Source organism: Myxine glutinosa, chromosome 8, assembly GCF_964187855.1.
Source record: "Myxine glutinosa chromosome 8, kmMyxGlut1.1, whole genome shotgun sequence".
NCBI classification, from domain to species: domain Eukaryota; kingdom Metazoa; phylum Chordata; class Myxini; order Myxiniformes; family Myxinidae; genus Myxine; species Myxine glutinosa.
The window spans coordinates 144,395,993-144,423,098 of record NC_136268.1 but is presented as its reverse complement, the minus strand read 5'-3'; the positions used below and the strand labels follow the sequence as shown (position 1 = coordinate 144,423,098).

General features: G+C 44.9%; 1 protein-coding gene across 1 annotated transcript in view; it reads left to right on the top strand.

Annotated features, from left to right (window-relative positions):
- The window catches only part of DYNC2H1 (dynein cytoplasmic 2 heavy chain 1), a 235,102-nt gene extending 211,791 nt beyond the window's left edge, over nt 1–23,311 (top strand). Inside the window, exons 49-51 of the mRNA XM_078784009.1 lie at nt 9,760–9,881; nt 16,650–16,736; nt 23,158–23,311. Coding sequence (XP_078640135.1) covers nt 9,760–9,881; nt 16,650–16,736; nt 23,158–23,311 — 363 coding nt within the window. The remainder of the gene's footprint in view (nt 1–9,759; nt 9,882–16,649; nt 16,737–23,157) is intronic.
- The last annotated feature ends 3,795 nt before the right edge of the window (nt 23,312–27,106 follow it).

The following is a 27,106-nucleotide window of genomic DNA, read 5'->3' as shown; positions in this document are numbered from 1 at the left end:
AAGGCCTCCCTTCCTGCTCTCTCTCCACTTATCATTGCAACAATAAACTCCTCCCTGTCTACAGGCATCGTCCCACCATCCCTCAAAATTGCTGCTGTTACCCCCATTCTGAAAAAACCTGGACTAAACCCTGACACCCTAAATAACTTCAGACCCATCTCCAACCTACCCTTTCTGTCAAAGGTTTTGGAACGCGCTGTAGCCACTCAACTCAAACATCACCTCTCTGCCAATAACCTGCATGAAACATTCCAATCCGGATTCCGCTCCAACCACAGTACTGAAACTGCTCTCCTCAAAATCACCAACGACCTTCTCCTCTCCTCTGACGCTGGCAACCTCAACATTCTCATCCTCCTCGACCTCAGCGCCGCCTTTGACACCATCGATCACACCATCCTCCTCACCCGACTTGAAACCACCTTTAACATTACCGGCACTGCCCTCTCTTGGATTAAATCATACCTCTCTGACAGACGTCAGTTCATCTCCATCAATAACTGCAAATCCCCCACTGCTCCCCTCCCCCAAGGTGTCCCCCAAGGTTCAGTTCTTGGCCCCCTCCTCTTCATCCTTTACCTGTCCCCCCTCGGTCACTTAATCCGCCGTCATGGTCTCCAATTCCACTGCTTCGCCGATGACATCCAGCTTTTCATCTCCACCAAGTCCATCTCCACCGCCACCCACTCTATCCTGACAAACTGCATCACTGAAATAAAATCCTGGCTTCAAATCAACTTCCTCAAACTTAACTGTGATAAATCTGAAATAATCATCATTGGCCCAAAAACGCTCACAAAATCCACCCATAACTTTGCCCTCAACATCGACGGTATCCCAGTATCCACCTCCCCTCTCATCCGGAATCTTGGCGTCATCTTTGACCAAACCCTCTCCTTCGACAAATACACTAAACAGATCACAAAGACAGCCTTCTTTCACCTGAAAAACATCGCCCGTCTCCGTCCATCCCTCTCCTCCGTGGCTGCAGAAACCCTCATCCACGCCTTCATCACTTCCCGTCTGGACTACTGCAATAGCCTCCTTTATGGTTCACCCTCAACAATCGCCAATAAACTCCAATACATTCAGAACTCCGCTGCCCGTCTACTCACCCATTCCCGGACCCGTGACCACATCACCCCCGTCCTTTACAAGCTTCACTGGCTCCCCATCTCCCAGAGAATCCAGTACAAAATCCTCCTCTTGACCTACAAAGCCCTCCATAACCTGGCCCCATCCTACCTGGCTGACCTCCTCTCCAGACACACTCCCACCCGCAACCTCCGCTCTGCTGGTACCAACCTCCTGACCCCCCCCCCCCCATCCGGACCAAATTTAGATCCTGGGGGGACAGGGCCTTCTCCATCGCTGCTCCCACCCTCTGGAACTCGCTACCTCACACCATCAGAGACTCCTCCTCACTCACCACATTCAAAACATCACTCAAGACCCACCTGTTCAACACTGCATTCAACATTTAACCCACAGCATCTAACCCCTGACTATCTCCTCTCCTTCTCCCTCCTTTGTGCTTTGAATATTTCCCTATTGATTCTTCTTTTTTTGCAATTGTTTTTATGTTTTGCTATGCATTATGTTTTGCACTCTGTCAAAGCGTCTTTGGGCTTCCTGAAAAGCGCTATATAAAATAAATGCATTATTATTATTATTATAATATATATATATATATATATTGTTGCGAATATGGAATTTGGCCTCCATATCCGCTTGTAAATATTCCCCTATTTTCTCCAATACTCCCCAACTTTCCCCAATCCCCCATTCCCTAGTCCCATTGCATGTAAATAACAATCAGTAGAGCCGACCTTCCCCTTATTCCCCCATTAAATGTCGTGCCCAGGTCCACCGCACCACACGTAGACAACTTTCGGACATCTTCCTAGTTATTCTTAGTCTATGTCAGTTAAGGCCTCGTCTCCATTAATTATGACTCTTCGTTGCACCAGAATGTGATTATATGGCACCAGTAGTGAGTTTAGGACCTTTCCCATACCTCCTCCCATCTTCTTCCCCGTCTACAACAACAGAGGGGCACGGCGCTGCGCGGGGGGGAGTGTGCGTCCTCCCACCGGCTCGGTTCGCCGCCATCGACAATGCGCTCCAGACGATGCGCTCCAGACCATGCGCTCCACGGGGTTACCACGAAGGGGCTCCTTGTCAGCTCCTCGTCAAGGGCGGAGCCTGGTAAACCCCCCGCACGCACCCAATGAGAAGCAACGTGCCGATTCCACGAGGCGGAGCTAACGAGCCGAGGGCGTGTCACTCCCCGCCGGATATACGCGGCCACGCGCCGGATGTGACGTGAGATGCGCCCCGAGCTGGAAAAAGACGGACCTGCGAGCGCTGAAACAGATGCGCCTGAGTTTGGAGAGGCCTGAGAAAGCCCCGCCTGAGAAAGAACGTCACCTCTGAGCGCTGCGACGAGACCTCCCCGCATCTCTGGACCGAACCGTGTTGATCCTGCCCCGAGCCCAGGAGGACCTGGAGCCATCGATACCCGCTTTCCTGCCATCAACCCCCGTGTGAGTCAGCCGTTGTCCCGTTTGTCTGTCGTCTGTCCGGGGTTAATATAAGAGTGTGTCTAAGTGCCTGTCTTTCTGTGATATACCTCTCGTCCCTGTAATCTGACCTTCCGCACGAATATAATCTCCTCCGGAGGTCTTGAGAACCGTATCCCTGGTGTCTGTCATTATAATTCAGCCGTGTGTCTTCTTTTTCCTTATTGAGCCAGCGTGGCGCGGCTTCGTCAACGTTCGAGTACAATCGGGTAATTTGTGCGGACACGACGGCCATTCCGCTCGGCCCACCTTAACATCAAAGTCGTGTCTGTAACAATTGGTTGTCAGGAGTTGGATTCGAACCTGGGACTAAATTTATTTAGCCCAAATTTTGGAACACCAATTGTACTATTAGAGTAACAATTGGTGTCGAGGAGTGAGATTCGGACCCGGGACTAAATTAGTTAGGCCCAAATTTTGGGAGGGAAAATCGAGCCGGAGCGCGTACGGCGCTCGACCGAATCGATTCGGAGCGCGGTCCCGCGGTTACTGCGCTCGCCGAAATTATAACGGAAAAAAAAAAAAATTTGGATTTGTTTTACGAAACTCGAATTTTGCAAGTCGCGCTATGGCGGATCAAGACGGCTGGGGTCCGGTAGGGGAGAGTGAAGCAGGGTCGGTCCAGGACCAAATTGAGACACGTGAGGAGAGCGAAACAGCGGGGGTAGCAGACGCGCGAAATGGCGCCTCGCACATAGCTACGGCGGCCGCACCCGCTGCACAAGTGGGAGGGATGGCCCAGATGCAGGTCCTCATGGAGCAATTTATGGCGCAAATGCAGGCGTCCCTCAAACTGCAGAGTAACCAATTGGGGAACCGGATGGATGCTCAGAGTGAGCAAATGAGGGTTGATAGTGGGCGATTAGAGGGCCAAATGGGGGTAATGAGGGACGAAGCGAGGGCTCGGAGTGAGCGATTGGGGGTAATGGGAAACCAGATGGGGGTAATGAGGGACGAAGCGAGGGGTACCGGAGAGGGGTTAGACAACGGGATAAAGGAGGTGAAAAATGGGTTAATGGGGGTAGAAAATAGAATGGCTGCCCAGGAGAATCAGATAGAGGGAGTGAAAAATGGGGTAGAGGGAGAGGAGATTAGAAGAGGTGTGAGTGAGGAGGTCGGAGGAGTGCGCGAGGAGGTGAGGCACTGTGAGGAGCACATGGAGAAGGAGGTGAGAAAGGGGACTGTAAAGTTACAAGGGGGCATAGAGGACCTGACGCAGGAGGTGGAGCAGCTGACGGTGGGACAGACGGAGTTAGTGGAGCAGGTTCAAAGGAACACTGCGGTATTAGGAGGGTTGAAAGCGACACAGAAAGAAGTGGAAGAGGGGGTGAGCGAAATTAAGAAGCGACGGAGAGGGGATAACAAAGAGATAAAAGAGGAGATGAAAGAATTGGTCCAAAGTCTGTGTTTGGATCGTGATGTGCTCATTAACCGGATGAGGGATTCGCAGGTGATGGAGGAGAAGCGAAGAGAAAGAGGACCCGGTGTAAGTGGTGACCAATATGGTCGTGCGTATGATGCGCCAGGGGATTTAAGAAGCTTGGGGGTCGAGATGGACCCGGGTGTTCGTGAGAGGCCGTTGGTGAAGTGTGCGACAGGTCTGGTGTGCGAAAGAGGAGGTGTGCGAGAAAGTCCGACTCTGGGGTGTGTGAGGAAAAAGTGTGTGCCAAGGAGTGAGGGTGCTGGCGAGAGTGAGTCGGTCGTAGCGCGTGTGCGAGGGAGCACATGGAAGCGTGGTGGGGTGAGTGTTACAGAGGGTGTGACGGGAGAGTGTGCGCAGGAGTGTGCGCGAGAAAGGTGTGTGACGGACAGGTGCATGGGGAAAGAGTGCGCTGTCAAGAGTAAGGGTGAGTGCGCTGTCAAGAATGGAGGTGAGAGTAGTGAGAGTGACAAGGAGAGTGAGTTGGGTGTGACAGGTGAGCGAGGATGTACACCTGGGATGGAAGGATGCACACCTGGAATGGTAGAGCGTGAGTGGGAATGCACGCTGGAGTTGGTGGTGAGGCACGTGGTTGGGTGTGCGAATGAGAGCACACCTGTGATTGTCACAGAGGAGGTGACCGAGGAGGGGGTGCGAAGCGGTGTATTGGTGAGGTGTGCGAGCAACGAATGTGTGCCAAAGTGTTCGGTGGTCAGGTGTGTGACCAAAGCTGTGAGTGGAATGGGTGTACCTGGGTGTGTAAGGAAAGGTAGCATGGGAACGGCTGGATGTGTGAGCAAGGAACGGGCTGCGGGGTGTAAGCGTCCAGGTGAAGCATCGACGTTAGACGGGGTAGAGTTTAGAACGACTTATAGCCGAATCAGGCCCTCGGTGCGTGCCGGGCTTCGCGTGCCGCGAGAACCAGCGGGGATCCGAACCACGGCGGTTTCGAAAGAACCGCCGTGCGCGATCCACGCTGGGCCTCGCGTGGAACGGCCGCGTCCGGGCTCCACTAGGCAGAGCGGGCAGCTCGATAGGAAGGGTCGTCATGGCGACCACTTTCTATTGAGACGTGCCGGCAGGTCGAGATCGGGACATTGGATGGCTCCACGCCGAGGTGGTGCGTGGGATCTCGGCCCGGGTAAGCCCCCGTCCCTGCCCCGAATGCCGGACGCATCCAGCCGCTGGCACAAAACAACCAGCATCCATTGCTTGGCTTTACGAAGCCGGGCTTTGGACAGGGATTGGCGCACCGAGAGGTATTAGTGAGTAGACTGGGTGATGAGGTTAGTGTTTTGGCCCCAAAATTAGAGAAAAACAAAATTTGATGATTGGCAAAGGATTGGCAGAGTGATGATTGGTAATGGTACAGTGATTGGCAGATGATTGGCAAATTTTTAATTTGTTGAAATTTGATGTGCAAAATTGGTAGTGAGAGACCCCCGATGTGGGGGATGGCATCCCTGCCACCCTTCCCATGTTGGGGGCAAAGGAGCAATAGCTTATGGGGTGTATGGCAGTGAAAACTAGCCCGGGTGGGTTAGGATATTGTGTGTAGGGATCTAGAGAAGATGACCTTAGGTAACGTTAAGGTTAGTTAGTGACTGATACCTGTAGTGGGGACGCAGGTAGATTAGTATGGATGATAATGACGAGGGAGCGCAATAGTTTAAAGGGACGACTGGGAAGCGCAAGTTTCAGAAGGGAGTAGTTAGATGAGATGATGCCGTGTGTGTGTGAGGATGGAACAGGTGTGATTGCACAGGTGTGCAACTGGACAGGTGTGTGGAGCAGTGTATGAGTAGTGAGTGTTGTGGATCAGCGCGAATGCGCTTGGGGAGAGAAGGGTGCAGGTGGCACCAGGTGTGAGAGCACAGGTGTGCAAGTACAGGTGTGTGGAGAGAGTTGGAGTGAGTGGTACGGAGTGGTGTGCATGGTGCGAAGGTGTGGATGGGGGAAGAGTGGACCCCTTTCACGAGTACCCGGGGCGGGTAGTGTAAGTGTTAGGTAGAGGGTGCAGGTAAATTGTGGTTGGATATTGGCATTTGTGGTGCGGTTGCAGAATGGTGTTGTGAATGGGTGCATTAGTGTTGTGGAAATGGCTGGGCGTGTAGCCTGTTAGTGTGTGTAGTTGGTTGGGCACTCCACCACTGTGAGGATGTCGGCCAGGTGAGGCCGCAGGTGGGCTCTGGGAGCCGGTAGAGTTGTGGATGGGGCCCGAGGATCCGGAGGATGGACCCGGGTAGCCCAGTGCCAGAGAGGGCACCGAGTGGGGAGAGTGCCAGAGGGCCTTCCCCTGGTAGTTAGGTTAGGGTAAGGAGCAGGTAAGCTCGGAGGCAACTGCAGTGGTGGAGGTGTGCAGGTGGGTAGACCCACTGGGAGAGGTACACGTCGCATCCCAGAAATTGTGCGAGGGCACCGAGAGATGAATCGGGGGAGTGAGACCCCAAATTGGAAAGCACCACAGTTTGGCCAATGGGAATTGGTTTTTAGAACCCATAGTGTAAGAGGGCCAATGGTTTGGCCGGAGAAAGACCCCGGGTAGTGTAAAGTTGTTAAAGTCATTTAGGAAATAGTTAGGATTGAAGAACCTGTCGCACCATACGCAGCCACTTACCTGTGGTGATGATGATGACTCCACACCTGTGTTTTCTTTGTTTTGTTGCAGGAGATGAATCGCTGTGTGGATTTGTGAGACGCATCACGACGTGGATGAGACATTGGGGTGATTCCATCTCTCCCTCCCTAGGAGGGACTGATGATGAATTGGTAATGGCAAATTATGATGTTGAGTTGGAGATGGCAAATTTTGATGAGAGTTGAAAATGGCAAATTTGATTGGTTAGGAGGGAGAGAAGACGAATTTGGTATATGGGAGGAACGGGGAAGACAGTAGGGATGTTTGTTGATTTGTAAAGTAGATGTTTATGGGTAGTGTTGTGTTTTGTGGATACAGTAAGGGGTAAGGGAGGGGCCATGTAGGTTACCTGGTGGGGGGGGGGGGGGGGCGTACGATAGGAACGTACCTGTCTCACCTGGTTCCCATGTGCCCCCAGTGTGCATCACCTTACATTGCGTGCACTTTTGCGCCCTTACCACCTTACTCACTTGTCTGCTTCTTTTGTCTCCCACCTCCGAGGATCTGGCTTTGGGGTAGAGAGAGAGGAGAGAGAGGTGCTGGCTGCGCAGTTGTGGGCCTGCACTTTCGCTGTTTGCTGCCGGGATCGATACACCATATGGACCGCAATGTTTGTGGCCACCCACAATGGACCGCAGTTCGTTTGCGGCCAAGCACCACCCGGGGATGGACCTATGGGTCAACGTGGCACCTATGCCATACAGGTGAACCACTTTTAGTTAACACCAAGTGCACCACAAGAAGAGCAAGAGACACCTGCAGGGTTAGGGGTTGTCGAATTTATTTTTATTCCAATGAACAATGGTGACTGCACCGATTGGTGGTGGGGTGGTGCTTTTGATGCTGGGAAAGGGTGCTCTGCACGTTATTAAAGGCCGTCGGCCACAGAGCACTCGTGGGTTGGTGTATCGATGCTGGCAAGCGCGCTCTCTCTATGCATAACATCTGCATGTGTTCCTCCAAAAACAGGTCCTGGATCGTAGTGTAGATATCAGCGTAATCTTGTAAATAATGCTCCCTACCGGCTGTATGTTTAGTTTGAGAATTCTTTCCGGATTCGGTTATCCTGTGGGTGTGTTTCTGTGAGGAGAAGGGTGCAACGTCGCAGGGGGACATATTTACTCATTTGTGAATATCTGTAAAACTGTCGCACTCAGGGTAGAGTTAATAGTAGAGGGAACTACATTGCGTGCCACACTAAAGTAGGTAAAAATTTATCGGGTCGGGACGCCCCGAGGGTAGAGAAGGGTGCAATGTTGCGAATATGGAATTTGGCCTCCATATCCGCTTGTAAATATTCCCCTATTTTCTCCAATACTCCCCAACTTTCCCCAATCCCCCATTCCCTAGTCCCATTGCATGTAAATAACAATCAGTAGAGCCGACCTTCCCCTTATTCCCCCATTAAATGTCGTGCCCAGGTCCACCGCACCACACGTAGACAACTTTCGGACATCTTCCTAGTTATTCTTAGTCTATGTCAGTTAAGGCCTCGTCTCCATTAATTATGACTCTTCGTTGCACCAGAATGTGATTATATGGCACCAGTAGTGAGTTTAGGACCTTTCCCATACCTCCTCCCATCTTCTTCCCCGTCTACAACAACAGAGGGGCACGGCGCTGCGCGGGGGGGAGTGTGCGTCCTCCCACCGGCTCGGTTCGCCGCCATCGACAATGCGCTCCAGACGATGCGCTCCAGACCATGCGCTCCACGGGGTTACCACGAAGGGGCTCCTTGTCAGCTCCTCGTCAAGGGCGGAGCCTGGTAAACCCCCCGCACGCACCCAATGAGAAGCAACGTGCCGATTCCACGAGGCGGAGCTAACGAGCCGAGGGCGTGTCACTCCCCGCCGGATATACGCGGCCACGCGCCGGATGTGACGTGAGATGCGCCCCGAGCTGGAAAAAGACGGACCTGCGAGCGCTGAAACAGATGCGCCTGAGTTTGGAGAGGCCTGAGAAAGCCCCGCCTGAGAAAGAACGTCACCTCTGAGCGCTGCGACGAGACCTCCCCGCATCTCTGGACCGAACCGTGTTGATCCTGCCCCGAGCCCAGGAGGACCTGGAGCCATCAATACCCGCTTTCCTGCCATCAACCCCCGTGTGAGTCAGCCGTTGTCCCGTTTGTCTGTCGTCTGTCCGGGGTTAATATAAGAGTGTGTCTAAGTGCCTGTCTTTCTGTGATATACCTCTCGTCCCTGTAATCTGACCTTCCGCACGAATATAATCTCCTCCGGAGGTCTTGAGAACCGTATCCCTGGTGTCTGTCATTATAATTCAGCCGTGTGTCTTCTTTTTCCTTATTGAGCCAGCGTGGCGCGGCTTCGTCAACGTTCGAGTACAATCGGGTAATTTGTGCGGACACGACGGCCATTCCGCTCGGCCCACCTTAACATCAAAGTCGTGTCTGTAACAATATATATACGATATATATATATATATATATATATATATATATATATATATATATATATATATATATATATATATATATACACGATATATATATATATATATATATATATATATATATATATATATATATATATATATATATATATATATATATATATATATATATATATATATATATATATATACGATATATATATATATATATATATATATATATATATATATATATATATATATATATATATATATATACGATATATATATATATATATATACGATATATATATATATATATATATATATATATATATACGATATATATATACGATATATATATATATATATATACGATATATATATACGATATATATATATATATATATATATATATAAATATATATATATATATATATATATATATATATATACGATATATACATATATATATATATATATATATATATATATATACGATATATATATATACGATATATCGTATATATATATATACGATATATCGTATATATATATATATACCATATATCGTATATATATATATACGATATATCGTATATATATATATACTCGTATATATATATATATATATATATATATTTATTTTTTTTGTAACCATGTGTCTGACGTGTGGCTGACATGAGTTTTTCCCTTACACTGCATTTCTTTCTTTGTTTTCTCATGCGTAGAATGCCCGCCGAGCTAGCACTGCTGCAGCCCCTCTTGCGGCCTGGGTGCAGGCTATCGTCCAGTACTCGCATGTCCTGGAACGGATCCAGCCCCTGGAGCAGGAACAGGCCCGGCTGCTACAGTGAGATTTGTTTACCTTCAGGTCTAATCATGACATAGGCCCTGTGCTCACTGTGAATCAGATGCAAGCCTGCAGTTCACATGTTAATATTTATATGAGAAGATTCGATTCCTTTTACTCATCCAATACTATGAATGCTAATCCCTCAAAATTGGTTTCCTGCATTGTACAGCAGTTTGAGCACTTTCTGTGTGCTCATCTAACTACAGATTCAAATTTCACTCATTTTGTCAATTATATAACTTTTATTGCCTTCACCCTTAAATCCATATTCATGTCTTTGTATTTCTTATCAAATATGTAAATCACACTCATGAACCTTTTTTTAATATATATATATATATACTTGCAAAATGCAAGCATGCGACTGAACAAAATGGAGGGTTATCATATTGGCTGTGATGCATTGCAGGGTATTGCAAAATAGGCACAAATTGGATGAATAATTTTTAAAAGGTTGAAGGTAGATGTAAAGGTTTGTGTGTGTTGTTGGTTCTTTTCTCCATAAGTGGGTTTCAGAAGGTAGAACGCAGTCCTCCCATGTCTCGAAGTATACACCTCCGTTTCAGTGAGTGAATGAATGAATGAATTTTTTTTTTTTTTTTTTTTTTTTTTTGGTATACAAGATCGAGGCTCGTGAAAGAGCTAACATTAATCACACAAAAAGACAAACTGACACACAAAACACAAAAAACAAGGGGAGCGGCAGACAAGATGGGGAGAGAGGGGGAAGGACACAAACACAACATTTGAGAGCAGGGACATCGGGAGGACTTGGGGGGAAGGTGGGAGAGGAATAAAACATATGAACACTGCAAGGACTCTGGGGTGAATTACCGGGGGTAGAAAAGATCAAGGTTTTCGATGGGGGAAGATAAGAGATGGTGGTGAACAGCTGTTTTAAAGACCTGGAGGGAGGAGTGGGATTGAAGGGAGTGGGGGAGTTTGTTCCAGAGGCGGGAGAAAAGGGGAATGAAAGAGTGAAGGTGAGCAGAGAGCCTAGACTTTGGCAGTTTAACCATAAGAGGGTTGCAGGCAGATCTTGTGCGACCTGAAGGAATATTTGGGGGACAGAGCACAGAGAGAGCTGGGGGAGCAAGGCCGGAGAGGAGTCGGTAGAAGACAGAAAGACCACCAACCTGCCTGCGGTGAGTGAGTGAAAGGCCCTCGGAGTTGACTACATCGCAGGAGATTCCAATGATTCTGAAAGCTTTGGCCTCAACAGCGTGAAGCCGAGCAAGGTGTGAGGCAGGAGCACCAGCCCAGAGGGGGGAACAGTATTCCATTGAGCTGCGGATGAAAGCCTTGTATGTGGTGAGGAGCTCAGGTGTGCCAAGGAAGGATTTCGCACGATGGAGGATGCCCAGTCGGCGACTGGCTTTGGAGGCCCGCTTGGAAATGTGGTTTTCCCAAGAAAGATCATGGCAGATAGTGAGACCCAAAAGCTTGAGTGACAGAACTTCTTGGAGAGGATTGTTGAGAAAGTAGATGGGAGGGTTGTCCAGTCGGTCCTTTCGGAGAGACATTGTAAGAGTGTGAGATTTGTCAGGATTGAAAGACATGTTCCACTTATTTGACCAGTCTGTGATTTTGTCCAGGTCTGCAGAGAGTGAGGAGGCTGCAGACTGCCGATCTGAGGGATGAGGAATGGAGCGGCAGATAGTGGAGTCATCAGCAAAGAGATAGAGAGGATTTTCCAGAGAGTCGGAGAGATCATTGATGAAGACCAGAAATAGCACAGGGCCCAGAACACTACCTTGGGGAACTCCAGCCAGAACAGGAAGGGAAGATGAGAGAAATCCATTCAGGGCCACACGTTGCCTACGACCAGAGAGGAAATCCGCAAGCCATGAGTGGAGATTTCCCTGAATACCATAGGAGGTGAGTTTGGTGAGCAGAGCTGGGTGCCAGACCGTATCGAAGGCACGTGATATGTCAAGTGAGACAGCTCTGATTTCCTGTTTGGCATTGAGGACCTCCATCCATTGTTGAGACAGCAGAAGCAACATGTCCAGAGTAGAATGACCTGGTCTGAATCCAAATTGATGATCAGAGATCAAGCCATTGGAGAAGAGGAAGGATTTGATATCTGAAGCAATGATGGATTCCATGACTTTGCTGATAATTGGGAGCAGGCTGATTGGTCTGTAGTTGCAAGGATCTGTTTTTGCACCTTTTTGTGTAAAGCGGTAATGTTTGCTGATTTCCAAGATGCTGGCAGCTGACCTTGAGCAAAAGAGAGGGTGAAAAGAACAGAGAGAGGGTGAGATAGAGCGGCAGAGCAGGATTTTAGGACCCGGGGGCTGATGCCATCTGGTCCAGTTGCAGAATCAGAGTCGAGGTTTGATAAAAACTTCTCCACCTTGTCAGGAGAGAAAGACACAGAGTCCAGGAGCAGTTGGGTTCGACTGGGAAAGGTGGGAACAGAGAGAGATGGGTTTGGGACACAAGATTTTGAGGCAAACACAGAGTTGAGGCATTCGGCTTTGTCACGTGCGGTGTCAACTGTGTAGCCATTTGAGGTAAGGGAGGGGATGGAGGGGGAACAAACACCAGAAACGGATTTGACCAGACGCCACCAGGATTTGGAGGAAGGAGACAGGTTTGAGAGTTCAATCTTGAGTGTGGAGAGATAGTGCTTCCTGGCACTCCTGAGGGTAGAAACACACTTGTTTCGAGCTTGGTGGAAGGAACTGAGATTGCCTTCAGTTGGATTTGCCTTCCAAGATGCAAAGGCAAGTTGTTTCAGGGCAACTGCCTCACCACAAGATTCAGTGTACCATGGACGGGAGGAAGGGTAAGACAACTGAAGACGAGATGGGATAAATCTGTGCATGAGAGAGAGCAGTTTGCTTTGGAAGAATTCCCAGGAAGAATTGATGTCAGAGGCATTAGAGATGGGATACCAGTCCAGTTGATTGATGGCTGCTTGCAGACCGTGCCAGTCGGCCTGAGTGAAATGCCAGACTCGGCGACGCTGAGGAGGCTCTCTGAGAATGGCCAGAGAGATGTCCACTTTAACAAGCACATGATCAGAAGAACCGATTGGAGCAGAAGAAGAGCAGCAGACATTTGCAGGGAAGTTAGTCATGAATGAATATGAATGATCGTTTTAAGGCCATTTTTCCCCGCTAGAGTGGGGGTTAGCCTTGCGGGCCCCATGACAATCATGGTTCCCTGTTTGAGGCAATGTTTTTATGGCCGGATGCCCTTCCTGACGCCAACCCTTGGTCACGCTCTTCGATGCGCAGGGATACGGTGTACCTATTCTAAACCGGGGTACACACCGTGATCATTCATCCCAGCAAGCTGGTACTCAATTTGCCGACCTCGGAAGGATGACAGGCTGAGTCAACCCCCCTGGCGTTAATTCAGCGATCGACCGGGATTCAAACCCAGGATCCTAGGATCCCAAGCCGGCACCCTGACCGCTAAGCCAACGCCAGCCAACGTTTCAGTAAGGGATCATAATTCATGGACCAGTTTGTAAAGTTTTCTTCTACTCAAAGTTTTGTTTGGAGGGCTCTTTTTATGATCGTCATTCATAATATTCCCAGGTATTGCTTTTAAGATCTCTAAGATTATTTTTATCATTCCCATTGCTCCAATAATTACTGGTACAATTTTGGTGCTCTCCAGCTTCCAGGATCTTGTCACTTCATTTTTGAAGTCTTGATATTTGGTCATTTTCTTGATTTCTGTGTTTCTTAGGCCAAAATCGCTGGAGATTGACACCTCAATTATTAATGCCTTCGTTTTTTGGTACCTCAGTACTATATCCGGTCGCAATGCTTTCTTTTCCAAGTTCACACTTGATGGTATCATTAGGTCATACGTGAGCATTATTTCCTTGTTTTCAGTGATTGCTTTTGGTTCATGTTTCCTTGAGTTTTATGGAACTGGGATGTTGAGACTTTTGCAGATGGTCCAGTGGATTACTCGACATACTTTGTTTTGCCTTTGGGTGCACAGCTGCTCTGACATGAGTGTTTTACATCCTGATAGGAGGTGGCTCGTTACCTCCACCACCAAAGGTGGATGTAGTGCAGGTTAGGTTTTCACCCCTGTCTATCTGTTTGTTTGTCTGTCTGTCTGTCTGTGAACAAGATATCTCAAAACGTTGTGGACGGATTCGGTCGAAATTTGGCAAAGAGGGGGAGTGTAGGGTATGTGACATGGACGAAATGATTAGATTTTGGTGAAGATCCGGATTCGGATCCGGCTAGTATAATTTTTTAAGTTATTCTTCACCATTGGGAGATAGGGCCTAAAACGATATCCAGCAGGATATCTCAAAAATCTATCGACGGATTTGGACGAAATTTGATGAAGAGGTTGTGTGTGTGACAAGGACTAATCGATTCAATTTTTGTGAAGATCTGAATATGGATTCGGATATGAGAGTTGTTTAACTTTTAAGTGATTCTTCACCATTGAGAGAGGGTCTAAAACCGACACATAGCACAATATATCAAAAGGTTATGGATGGGTTTGGATGAACCTTGGTGGAGAGGTTGTGTATGTGACAAGGACTAATAGATTCGATTTTGGTGAAGATCTGAATCTGGATTCGGATGTGAAAATTATTTAAATCTCAAGTGATTCTTCACCATTGAGTGGATCGGGCTAAAACCGATACATAGCACGATAGCTCAAAAAGTTTTGGACTGATTTGGACAAAATTTGGTGGAGAGGTTGGATGTGTGACAAGGACGAATCTATTCAATTTTGGTGAAGATCCGGATCTGGATCAGGCTAATATAATCTTTTAAGTGACTCTTCACCAATGAGAGATCAGGCGAAAAGCTATATATAACATGATATTTTTAAAAGTTATGGACGAGTTATGACTAAACTTGGTGGACGTGTTGGTTAGGTGACAAGAACAAGGCAATTAGATTCTGGTTCAGGTCCGAATCCAGATCCGGCCTATCAGTGAATACAAAACGTAAACTGTTCAGCCTGGCGGAGGTGTGCGCTCTACCGGGTGCCGTTCCAGTACTTTCTGTTTCTACCTTGCAGAACCTAAACTTGTCTGATTGACTCAACCCCATCATTTTATTAAAGCCAATGGTGTAGTGTCCTTGGTCTTGGGCATTTACTGTATGATTATTCGTTCTCCGTTCCAGTTGAGCTGACCTCTTTCTTCTTAGCTATTCCAAAGAGCCTTCTTTGTCTGCCCCCAATCTGTCCAACTCTTCTTTTTTTTTAATATATATACCTTCCTGCTCTTTGTTAGTGTTTATCTACAACAACAACAACATGCATTTTAAGGCCATGTTCCCTGCTAGAGCGGGGGTTAGCCTTGCGGTCCCCATGACAATCTTCTCCATTTTGCCCTATTTTCTGCATCTCTCCTTGTTAACCCCCTTGCCCGCATTTCTTCTTCCACCATCTTTAGCCAAGTCTTTCTCGGTCTTCCCCGTCCTCTACTTCCTTCTACATTAACTTCCATCACTCTTCTCAACCAGTCACTTTCATCTTTCCTCAATACATGACCAAACCATCTCAACCTGTTCCTCTTCACAGCATCAATCACAGGCAATATTCCCATCATCTTTCGCAATTCATCATTTGTCTTCCTCTCTCTCAACGATACTCCACACATCCATCGAACCATTCGCATTTCCACCCTTTCCAGCCTTCGTTGCTGCTCTACGTTCATTACCCATGTCTCGCTCCCATAAATCATAACACTTCTCACACATGCAGCATACACCTTTCCCTTCAGCTTCAGCGACACTCTCCTCCTCATCAGCACGCCACTCAGTTCCCGAAAGTTTAACTTGTTTATCTATTGATATATATTTTTGTTTCTTCTTTTTTGCAATTGTTGGGGTTGTAGTCATTGTTGTTGGTTTTTTTTTGTGTGACATCTTCCATTCGCACCTGTCTTTGGGAAAAAAATTGCTATGTGGGTTATGGATACCTTCTCTGGTTTGTTGCCTTCATGTTTGCTTACAAATTGGATTTGGTAGTATGTTGCACTTTTGACGTATTCAGCCATTCGTACAGTTGTCATTCTGTGCACTTGGTTGAGCTCCATCAGGCCACTACCTCCTTCTCGTCTCGGTGTGTGTGTGTGTGTGTGTGTGTGTGTGTGTGTGTGTGTGTGTGTGTGTGTGTGTGTGTGTGTGTGTGTGTGTGTGTGTGTGTGTGTGTGTATATATGTGTGTGTAAAGCTAAATAATACTCAGCTATAATAATTATCTAAATAATATTGAGATATTGTATAGTAATTATCAGGGGCTTTTTCATTCTGAAATTATGTTCCCTGTGCATGTGTATTTTATGCAAAGTGTGTATCTGATATCACTTACAATCTGACCTGTCTATTTGCAATATAGGATAACGGCAGGAGGACATATCAGTGTAGAAATGGAGAAACCAACACAGTAGGTATATATGGTGAAATCCATGGTGAAATCAACTTGCGAGTCACAAAATCATGATGCATGTGCTTTAGCCCGAATAGTCAGAGGTTGTTAGCCCATCATACGCAGCGGGAAACAGGATTTTGTCATTGTTAACTCAGGTACAAAACATCATGGGTGATTCTGGAAGACGACATGAAATGGCAGTGAGTTTTCCCCTCAAATAATATAAAGGGAGAAAATTCCATGAGTAAGAGAGTGAGTTGCGCAAAAACCATGGATGTTGGAAGGTAAACAAAGAGGGGTTATTCAATGAATACATGTCACTCATCTTGTCGATTGATTGTAACAATACCAAGGGCAGTTTCTCTGATGTTTATGTTGTGTGTGACAGTAACTTGCAGCAAACGGAAGGGAAAAAGACAGGCCTGGAGGGAGAACTGAACTCTGTGGATCAGAAAGTGGCAGAGCTTAAAGAAAGGTGAGGCCTAGGAAGAGAAGAGAAGAGAATGGTGAGTTAAATCTGTTTAAAGCAAATATGGTTGAACACATTTTACATGGGCTATGATCTTCGTTTTTTTTTTTAGACAGATGATGGAGTTCCAGCCAATATGGTGAGATTTTCTCAAGATTAACCTCAATTGGTGGTGTTTTTCTCTCAATGAGATACACATCAATGACAAAATGGAGTGAAAAGCAGCTTCATTTTAAAGCATGCTGTGAACGGTTTAAGGGGAGATACACACATTGCTATCTTTCGAGATGTGAAGTCATCAGCAATGACGTTGACCTGTCACCATCATGCTTTTATAGAGAGCTATCATGTTGTCAGTAATTTCATGTTTGTTGTTGAGGAATTTCTTCCCTAAGAACCTTTATTCCAGAGCACGAATGGTCTATTTGTCTGTTTTTGAGTTAACCTCTTCCAATTTTTGGCTGTTATCCACAAAACCTGACATGCATACTCAGGAATCCCAAAGGTATGTGTCTAAGGGGTTTAGGTGGCATGATCTCTAGGGGGTATTCGTGACGAATGTTCAAACTGTCACTGAAAGCCGCAAGGGTGTATAAATGTCAAGGGGATTCAATAACATTGCGAAATGGACGCGAGGTGTCAGTGGAGCGTCAAAAGCTGAAAGCCTCGTAATTCCAGCAAGGCATAAAGCTGCGCACAGGTGAGACACAAAACTTGTTTTGCTTTTGAGAATAGCGAATTCCATCATTGCTTTATATTTTTTACTTTGTTGATTAAGGGTGTAGTACTAGTGAAAAATTGAGAAAACTACATAGGTACCTTTGAGAGGCCTTTACACAAAAACAAAGTCAAGTTAATATCTAATTTTCAGTTTTTCTTGAAAGATATAATCTTGGCTTTAACTCAGACCAGTTTCAACGCTTCTTTGTCATATTACATGCATATAATTTGCATAAATTAGACCGTCAATAAAAAACAAGGAAAAACAAAGAACACATTTCTACTTCTATCTTCTATGTCACCTATCATTATTTTCACACAAAACTTGGTACATGTATTATACATGTTACTCTACTACCTGATGAGAGGATTTTGTGAAATTATGTCAAATGTTCACTAATTAGCTAATTATGCCAATTACCAGATAAAACTTGGTTGTCATTCAATAAATCCACAATGGCTACTCCTATAAACAAAAGCCTTCATCATTTTAAAGGAAGTGATATTCTGAATATCCTGTCCAAATTTCAGCCCAAAAGAATGACGCATTTCCCAAGTTATAACAAATTTCATGCAAAATATTATATTTCTTGTAAATTGCGTGTAAAGATAACAATAATTAGGGGTACTTCTATGACCTCTAATAGCATGATTCTTGTTTGTAAGACTATAAGGAAACTGTTCAGCTAAAAAAAAAAAAAAAAAAAAAAAATCACCTGTTCACCAGTACTACACCCTTAAACACCTTTGTCAGTGGCGTAATCGTTCGAGCATCCACTCCGAGTCTGGGAGGTCGGTGGTTCAAACCTGATTGAATCATACCAAAGACTAAAAATGTCATGTGCTGTTCCTTGCTTGACACTCAGTATTTAAAAGGATAGAGCATGGAAAAATCAACCATATGTTGTCAACCATTGCACAGGCTTGATGGGCCTAAAGCTCCCTTCATGTATTTGAGTATTGTAAGGATACATATATTATTATTCCCCTTCCGGTTTCACTGGAGAGGGCTCTGTCTGTCTGTCCGTCCATCCCTCTATCTGGCCATCCGTCCCACCTGTGGTTTTCATGCCTCCGCCGACGAAGTCGCGAGTGGCATTATGTTTTTGGGTTGTCCAACCGTCATAGGTTTTCGTAATCGCGATAACTTGAGAATGTTTGACGGGATCCAAGTCAAACATGGTGTATGTACGTATAATAAGGTAAAGATTAACTAATAAGATTTTGGGATCATGGGGTTAAAGGTCATGTAAGGTAAAAATCCTGTTACCGCGATAACTTGTGAATCAGGAATGGGATTTTGACCAAAGTAGGTACACTTATGTAGAATGATGCAATGATGAACTGATTTGATTTTTGGGTTAAGAAGTCAAAGGTCAAAGTCTGTAATAGGTGTATACCTTGAGAACAGCTTAAGGGATCGAAGTCAAACTTGGTGCAGGTATGTGTAATGACGTAAAGATGAAGTGATTAGATTTTGAGGTCAAAAGGTCAAAGGGCAGACATCCCGTTAGGTAAAAATTCTGTTACCAAGCTAACTTGTGAATCAGTCATGGGATTTTTGTCAAACTTGGTATCATTATAAATTATGTTGCAAAGACGAACTGAGTAGGTTTCGGGGTCAAAAGTCGGAGGTCATGTTAAATTCCAATCACGTAGTTGAATGAATGAATGATCGTTTTAAGGCCATTTTCCCCGCTAAAGCGGGGGTTATCCTTGCGGGCCCCATGACAATCATGGTTCCCTGTTTGAGGCAATGTTTTTATGGCCGGATGCCCTTCCTGACGCCAACCCTTAGTTGCCTCTTATGATGCGCAGGGATACGGTGTACCTATTCTAAATCGGGGTGCACACCGGGATCATTCATCCCAGCAAGCTGGTACTCAATTTGCCGACCTCGGAAGGATGACAGGCTTTCCTTTTGTTCGGATTAAATCCCGCTGTTATCTTTTGACGATTCAATTTTGTTAGTGAGGCCCATGTCGAGAACGAGTCAAAAGTTTCAATTACCATTGAAATCGGTAATACTTAGTTACCGTGATAATATGAGAACAGCTGAAGGGATTGAGATCAAACTTGGTACAAAGTATGTATAATGATGTAATAATATGGGCAGAGGCATATCAGTCAACGTCGAAGAATGGCGTTTTAGTTTAGACTTTGTCTCATACCCTTTAACATATTGAACTGAAACTTGGTACATGGCCTTATTATGATAAGTTACAGAAGAAGTATGAGTTTCAGGGCGTTTCCTCAATTTTTCAGAGTTATACCCTTTTTGGACTAAGTAAATATCACATCGGTAGCGGACCTAGAAACACTCCGCTGGGACCAACATGGACGGAGATCTTACACAATTGTGACACTACTTTAATCATATAAACAATTAATATTAATAAAGAAAGGTACAAAAAAGAAGAGTGGATTTTTTTATACATCCTCAAGGCTCGTGGAAGAGCAAGAATACAGAACAGACAATGACGTTCAAGGCAGCAACAAAAGTTGACACAAAAAGTAGAATCCAAATCCAAAAAGATCTCTACTGGTGTCCCGTGGTGTAATAAAATAAAACAAGCGTTACGCCAAGGTCCCCCGTCGGTGAAGTGATGTGAGTTGACAAAGTGGAAGACGCAAGGCGGCCATCTTGGATTTTGACGTGGCGACCCAATTTTCAATAGCGTTCTTCCTTATGTGTAGATAGACCCACACACCAGTTTAGAAGTTAGTAGTTCGTTTATTTTTCAAGATATTTCGCTCACAAGGTTCAGACATATATATGGTGGCGGCTATCTTGGATTTTAACGTGGCGACCCAATTTTCAATAGCGTTATTCCTTATGCCTAGATAGACCCACACACCAGATTAGAAGTTTGTACTTCGCTTATTTTTCAAGATATTCTACTCACAAGGTTCAGACATACATAGCGGCGGCCATCTTGGATTTTGACGTGGCGACCCAATTTTCAATAGCGTTCTTCCTTATGCCTAGATACACGCACACACCAGATTAGAAGTTGGTACTTCGCTTATTTTTCAAGATATTCCGCTCACAAGGTTCAGACATACATGGCGTCAGACATACATGGCGGCGGCCATCTTGGATTTTGACGTGTGTTGCACCCACACACCAAATTAGAATTCGGTCGTTCGCTTACGCACGCACGTACGCAATCACGAACGGACACACGGACGGAGGGGAAAACCATAGTCCTCCTTTCGCTCCGCGGTATATATTTTTTATTTTCCAGGTTGACATTTCAGAGAAAACATAACATCTATTCAATAGTAATGAGTTGTTGCCTAATACCTTCCATTTGAAGCCAAAATGAAGCAGATATCATGCTAATTATTGTAATCACACTTTTAATGCATCCCTATGTTTTTAATGTTAACATTTCATTTTATGCTTGGGACATATCAAGGCTTCAGAAGACTACAATCTTGTGTAGTTGCAGGAGGAGGGTTGGGGGGAGAGGGTGAGGTGCACGGTGACCCTATTTGGCCAACAGTCTAATTCGTATATTTACATATTCTACTTCATTTTGTATCATTATATGAAAAGTATATTAATCTGTAATTGTTGCTCATACGACTTGAAATGTATAAATAGTTAGAAAATGGTTGTGATGCTGGCTGATATATCTGGGAAATAGCGGTACTAGGTATCCTTTTGGAGGAGGTGTTGAGATGGGGAATGAAAGGTTTGTACCATTGAAGGCCATTTCCTGATGTGGAAGGAATGGAGGATGGAAGGTATGTGAGTACCAGTAAAGGCCATTTCCTGATGTGGAAGCAATGGAGGATGGAAGGTATGTGAGTACCAGTAAAGGCCATTTCCTAATGTGGAAGGATGAGGAGTGGATGGTAGGTATGTGAGTACCAATAAAGGCCATTTCCTAATGTGGAAGGAGGAGGAGTGGATGGAAGGTATGTGAGTACCAATAAAGGCCATTTCCTGATGTGGAAGGAATGGAGGATGGAAGGTATGTGAGTACCAGTAAAGGCCATTTCCTAATGTGGAAGGAATGGAGGATGGAAGGTATGTGAGTACCAGTAAAGGCCATTTCCTAATGTGGAAGGAATGGAGGATGGAAGGTATGTGAGTACCAATAAAGGCCATTTCCTGATGTGGAAGGAATGGAGGATGGAAGGTATGTGAGTACCAGTAAAGGCCATTTCCTAATGTGGAAGGAATGGAGGATGGAAGGTATGTGAGTACCAGTAAAGGCCATTTCCTAATGTGGAAGGAATGGAGGATGGAAGGTATGTGAGTACCAGTAAAGGCCATTTCCTAATGTGGAAGGAGGAGGAGTGGATGGTAGGTATGTGAGTACCAATAAAGGCAATTTCCTAATGTGGAAGGAGGAGTGGATGGTAGGTATGTGAGTACCAATAAAGGCCATTTCCTAATGTGGAAGGAGGAGGAGTGGATGGTAGGTATGTGAGTACCAATAAAGGCCATTTCCTGATGTGGAAGGAATGGAGGATGGAAGGTATGTGAGTACCAGTAAAGGCCATTTCCTAATGTGGAAGGAATGGAGGATGGAAGGTATGTGAGTACCAGTAAAGGCCATTTCCTGATGTGGAAGGAATGGAGGATGGAAGGTATGTGAGTACCAGTAAAGGCCATTTCCTAATGTGGAAGGAGGAGGAGTGGATGGAAGGTATGTGAGTACCAATAAAGGCCATTTCCTAATGTGGAAGGAGGAGGAGTGGATGGTAGGTATGTGAGTACCAGTAAAGGCCATTTCCTGATGTGGAAGGAATGGAGGATGGAAGGTATGTGAGTACCAGTAAAGGCCATTTCCTAATGTGGAAGGAGGAGGAGTGGATGGTAGGTATGTGAGTACCAGTAAAGGCCATTTCCTGATGTGGAAGGAATGGAGGATGGAAGGTATGTGAGTACCAGTAAAGGCCATTTCCTAATGTGGAAGGAGGAGGAGTGGATGGTAGGTGAGTACCAGTAAAGGCCATTTCCTGATGTGGAAGGAATGGAGGATGGGAGGTATGTGAGTACCAATAAAGGCCATTTCCTGATTTTATACGAAAGGTCAGGGTGTGAGGGAGAGTGAAATTGTGCAATTTGTTTTTTTAAGAAAACGAAGAGGAAGACTATAATCGGAGGGAAATACAAGTTGGGAGGTTCATGGGGAAGAGTGTGATTAAAGAGGATAGAGGTTGTAATGAGATATATGTAAGAACAAGAGAGAAAGGGGTTGTATATGGAACATATGGGAAGAAGAGGAGGTAATTGCATCAAAAATTTGACACCATTCCTTTCATTACATGAGAACTTTTGATTGGAAATTTAACACGGATTGCTCTTAAAAGCAGTTTTATATTATATATTATTAATTGTATTTACAGACAAACCCTCTTCAATATTGATCTCTCCTCATGATTAGTTTGGCCAAAGGTTTGAATGTACTTTGCTGATTTCAGCTCCCTTTGCTAATAATTAATGGGCCTTTTATCACTGTCCTTACAAAGCTTGAGAAATACAGTGTTTGTTTCTGTTTCATTCAACTATCAGAATAAACGTTTGACTCAGAGTTGGGACGTGAAAAGTTATGCTCGACTTGAAAACTGGAAGTTACATTTTAGACCTCACATTAGATTCAAGACCTTTAGACTTAAGACAATGGGATGTGACAACATTAAAAAATAATCACAAGCTCTGTGACACTTCGCAACTACCCCCGTGCAGATTTCAAACGCGTACCACCGAGGCCGCATCTCTAGAGTTGGATTTACGTCGTGCACAGGAGACCATCTCCGCCGCTGGAAGCCTTGTGGGGCAGCTCGATGGAGAGTTCCAGCGATGGAGCACGCAGGCATGGATGAAAACCCATAATCCTTAATTTCTCATTTTGATGTTTTGATGTTTTCCAATTTTTCTTTACTAACTTACTTTTCATCATCATATCTTTTTTTTTTTTTTTGGGGGATACAACATCGAGGCTCGTGTAAGAGCTAACATTAATGACAAAAAAAAATAACGCACAGATACATAATGACAGGTACATAAGGGCAGGTACATAAGGGCAGGTACATAAATCAACATATGAGGCCGCAATTTTCTTTTGACGCAACATTAATATTTTTTATTTCTCATTTCATAACTGACAAGCCTGGTGTTGGGCTAGCGGCTAGGGTGCCGGCTTAGGATCTGAGGATCCTGGGTTCGAATCCCGGTCATCGCTGAATTAACGCCGGGGGGGTTGACTCAGCCTGTCATCCTTCCGAGGTCGGCTAATTGAGTACCAGTTCACTGGTAATTCCCTGCTTGTCGTAAAAAGGCGACAAAAAGGGCTGGCGTCAGGAAGGGCATCCGGCCGTAAAACATTGCTTCAAAAAGGGGACCGAAAAACAACAACAACCACGGTCCCCGAAAAAGGCCAACCCCCGCTTTGCGGGGAAAAATGGCCTCTAAAGGTGGTTTATTTCATAACTGACATTTTATTCCAGTGCCATATTGCAATATTAATATCGCTTTCACAGTAATCGGTAATACAGCACATTTGTTTTTTAATCTTGGCTGACGTGTTCGATGCTGTGACACAGATATCAGAGATGGAGCTTGAGATAGAATTACTGCCACGGCAGGCACAACTTGCAGCTGCTTTCATCACGTACCTGGCATCACAGCCTGAGGATGAGCGCCGTCGTTGTCTTGACTTGTGGCTACAATACACCGGACTACCTGGTCAGCAGTCTGGCATTAAATTAACTGCTGATGTTTACCTCAATAAAACGTTTCGGCAATTGCTTCACTAAGCAGATGATGTTGTATAACATTGTTCAGTAGTACCTGGGGCATGATTCTATTGTGCATTAACAAATAGCGGAGCCGCACCACTTGCTTCAAAACTCCAAACCTGAATGTTGAACACAATGCCTTCCACAACTGGCAACCCTTATGCCTCCTTTCCCCAACCTATTGTCACTGCCAATCTTCACTCTTTTGTCTCGTTCTGTGTACTCCATCTGTGGAATCACCTGGCAATCACCTTATTCAGCCGAATATACATTGATAGGACCAGGTGCCATGTCTGAGAGTAAAGAAGAGGGAGAGTTAGGACAGCATTAAGGTAAGGGTCCTTCAGTCCAAGAGTAGTTAATACTTGGAATGGTCTCCCTGGCAAGGTAGTGGCAGTAGAAACAGTAGATACGTTTAAATTGAAGTTGGATTGGTACGAGGTCCATTGTACTGTCTGTGTATTTCTCTCTGGTCCATTGTCAGTGTGCTCACCTCTCACTCTTTTCAATGAAACCTTGTCTGAATAGAGATTCCGAGCAGGTGGAGGTGTGTGCCATATACCTACCGTGTGGTTAAGCACCAAGCAACACCATCCGGAATCGGTGCATTGTGTCGGGATCAAATGGCCTTTGATAGATTGATGCTTCCAAGCATCCATTTTTAACTCCGGAGGCCCATGTCGGGTTTATTGATTTTTTTTTTTTTTTGTGGGAATATAACTTTCCAGCCACAAGCAGATCAAGTCACTTTATTGATGTTTTGAATTGAAGTAAGGTCACAATTCATGACTTTGGTAATTCAAGTTATTAAATTTGTCAGAGAGGCTGCTTGCTGTTGAATCGAGAAGAATTAACTTTTATTTGATTCATAAATGTTCGTCAAAATAGCTCCCTGATAATTACTTTTACACTCTGTTTATTGTTTTGAATGCAACATATGGTCTTTGCCATTGGGATAACTTCTGTCTAGGGTTTGAGCTGCAGAGGTTTCTGAGCAGCGAGAGTGAGCAGCTGGCATGGAAAAATGAAGGGCTTCCTTCTGATGACCTTTCGGTGGATAATGCTGTTGTTATTCTGCAGGTCAGGAAACCGTTCGTCAAACCTACTATGCTTGGATTCTTCTTCAGAAACCCCATGACAGATTGTTTCTTCATCCCTGTCACATTAATCCCCTATATCATGACCTGGGCATGACCTTTCACCTATTGTATTTGCTATTTGGAGTCTGACTATCTGCTATTGTTGAGAAAGGATTGAGCTGGACCAATTTGAAGGTACTCTTTTGCAGAAAGGTATCTTCCCATTCCTTGTGGATCCACCATCCCATGCTACCAACTGGCTGAGAGCGTACCTGCAAGATTCAAGGCTGGAGGTGGTGAGCCAGCAGGTAACCAACAATGTCATGTATAAATGGGTTATTGATCTTAAAGTCTACAGCATTCAAATAACGATGTAAATGTATGGAACAAAGATCAATTATGGGATAATTTCTTATATGCCTGAGTGAGGGCTTTCAATATAAATTAAGACCCAATCTAAACTTCCAAAAAATGTTTCTTTTTCCTCTGCCACCGAAGGTGGATGGAGGTTATGTTTTCACCCCTGTCTGTCTGTTTGTCTATTTGTTTGTTTGTCTGTGATCAAGATATCTCAAAACGTTGTGAACTTTGGGTGAAACTTGGTGGTGACCATATGCCAGATCTGAATTTTCCCACATATATGATTGCCACTCCCTTTCCATCAATGCTTCCGGGGTACTCGCTGCCAACCATAGGAGCACCAATGGCCTGAACACGAGAGGGTCTTCCTCCAATGGGGGGACAAATCCATGTCCTCTATTATAAACACCACTGGGGCTTAGTGAAGCAATTACATTAATGAACAGGATTAAATTGATATATGTGGGAAAATTATATGCCGAGACCATATCATATGTGTGGCAATCATATGTGTGGGAAAATTGCATGCTCAGTCAGGCTCGCCCAGATAGCTCAGATGGCAGAGCACTGGTATGGTTTTCCAGAGGACCTGGGTTCAAATCCTGGTCTTGGCGTGTAATTTTTTCCTCATATATCAATTTAATTTTTAAGTGATTCTTCACCATTGAGAGATCGGGCAAAAAGTGATATATAAGATGATATTTAAAAAAGTTATGGACGAGTTATGACTAGACTTGGTGGACGAGTTGCTTCGGTGACAAGAACAAGCCGATTCGATTTTGGTTCAGGTCCGAATCCATATCCCGCCTATCAGTGCGATAAAAAACGTAAACTGTTTAGCCTGGCGGATGTATGCGCTCTACCGAGTGCCGTTCTAGTTATTCATGAATTAAGGCTCACGTACCATTTTGTGCATACAGTATATCACATGCAGGACAATAAATGTTGGTATATTTTCAGGATACTAGAAGACAAAGGACAAATTTAGTGGGGATACCTGCATTAGTTATTTCTGTTCTCTGTTCAAATGTCCTTCAGTTTATATCGGGATTGATTACTGCTGTCTAATTTACAAATTTAACTGGAAGTACTAATTTCCATACACAATATGGACTTTTGGTGGGTTAAACCAGCTATTTTATTTGCTTGTATTAATTTATGAGTCATAACTAGACTACGGATTTTTATGTTAAGAAAATAGGCCTTTTATGTTTTGAAAAGCGGGAATTTTTTTTTTTTATGTGAAAAAATCCCGAAATATTTTTTTCCCCCGTTTTATTCATTTTTTATTATTACCAAGTTTTTCAGAAATCAGTCAAAAAAAGAACAAAAAATGGTAAGCTTTTTCCTGCACAACATTAAGCACTCTGGGCTAGTAAACAGGTAAAAAATGACGTTCAGGTACATTTATTGCAACCGCATTGTTTGATAAGTAGAGGACTAGAAGAAATTGACAAG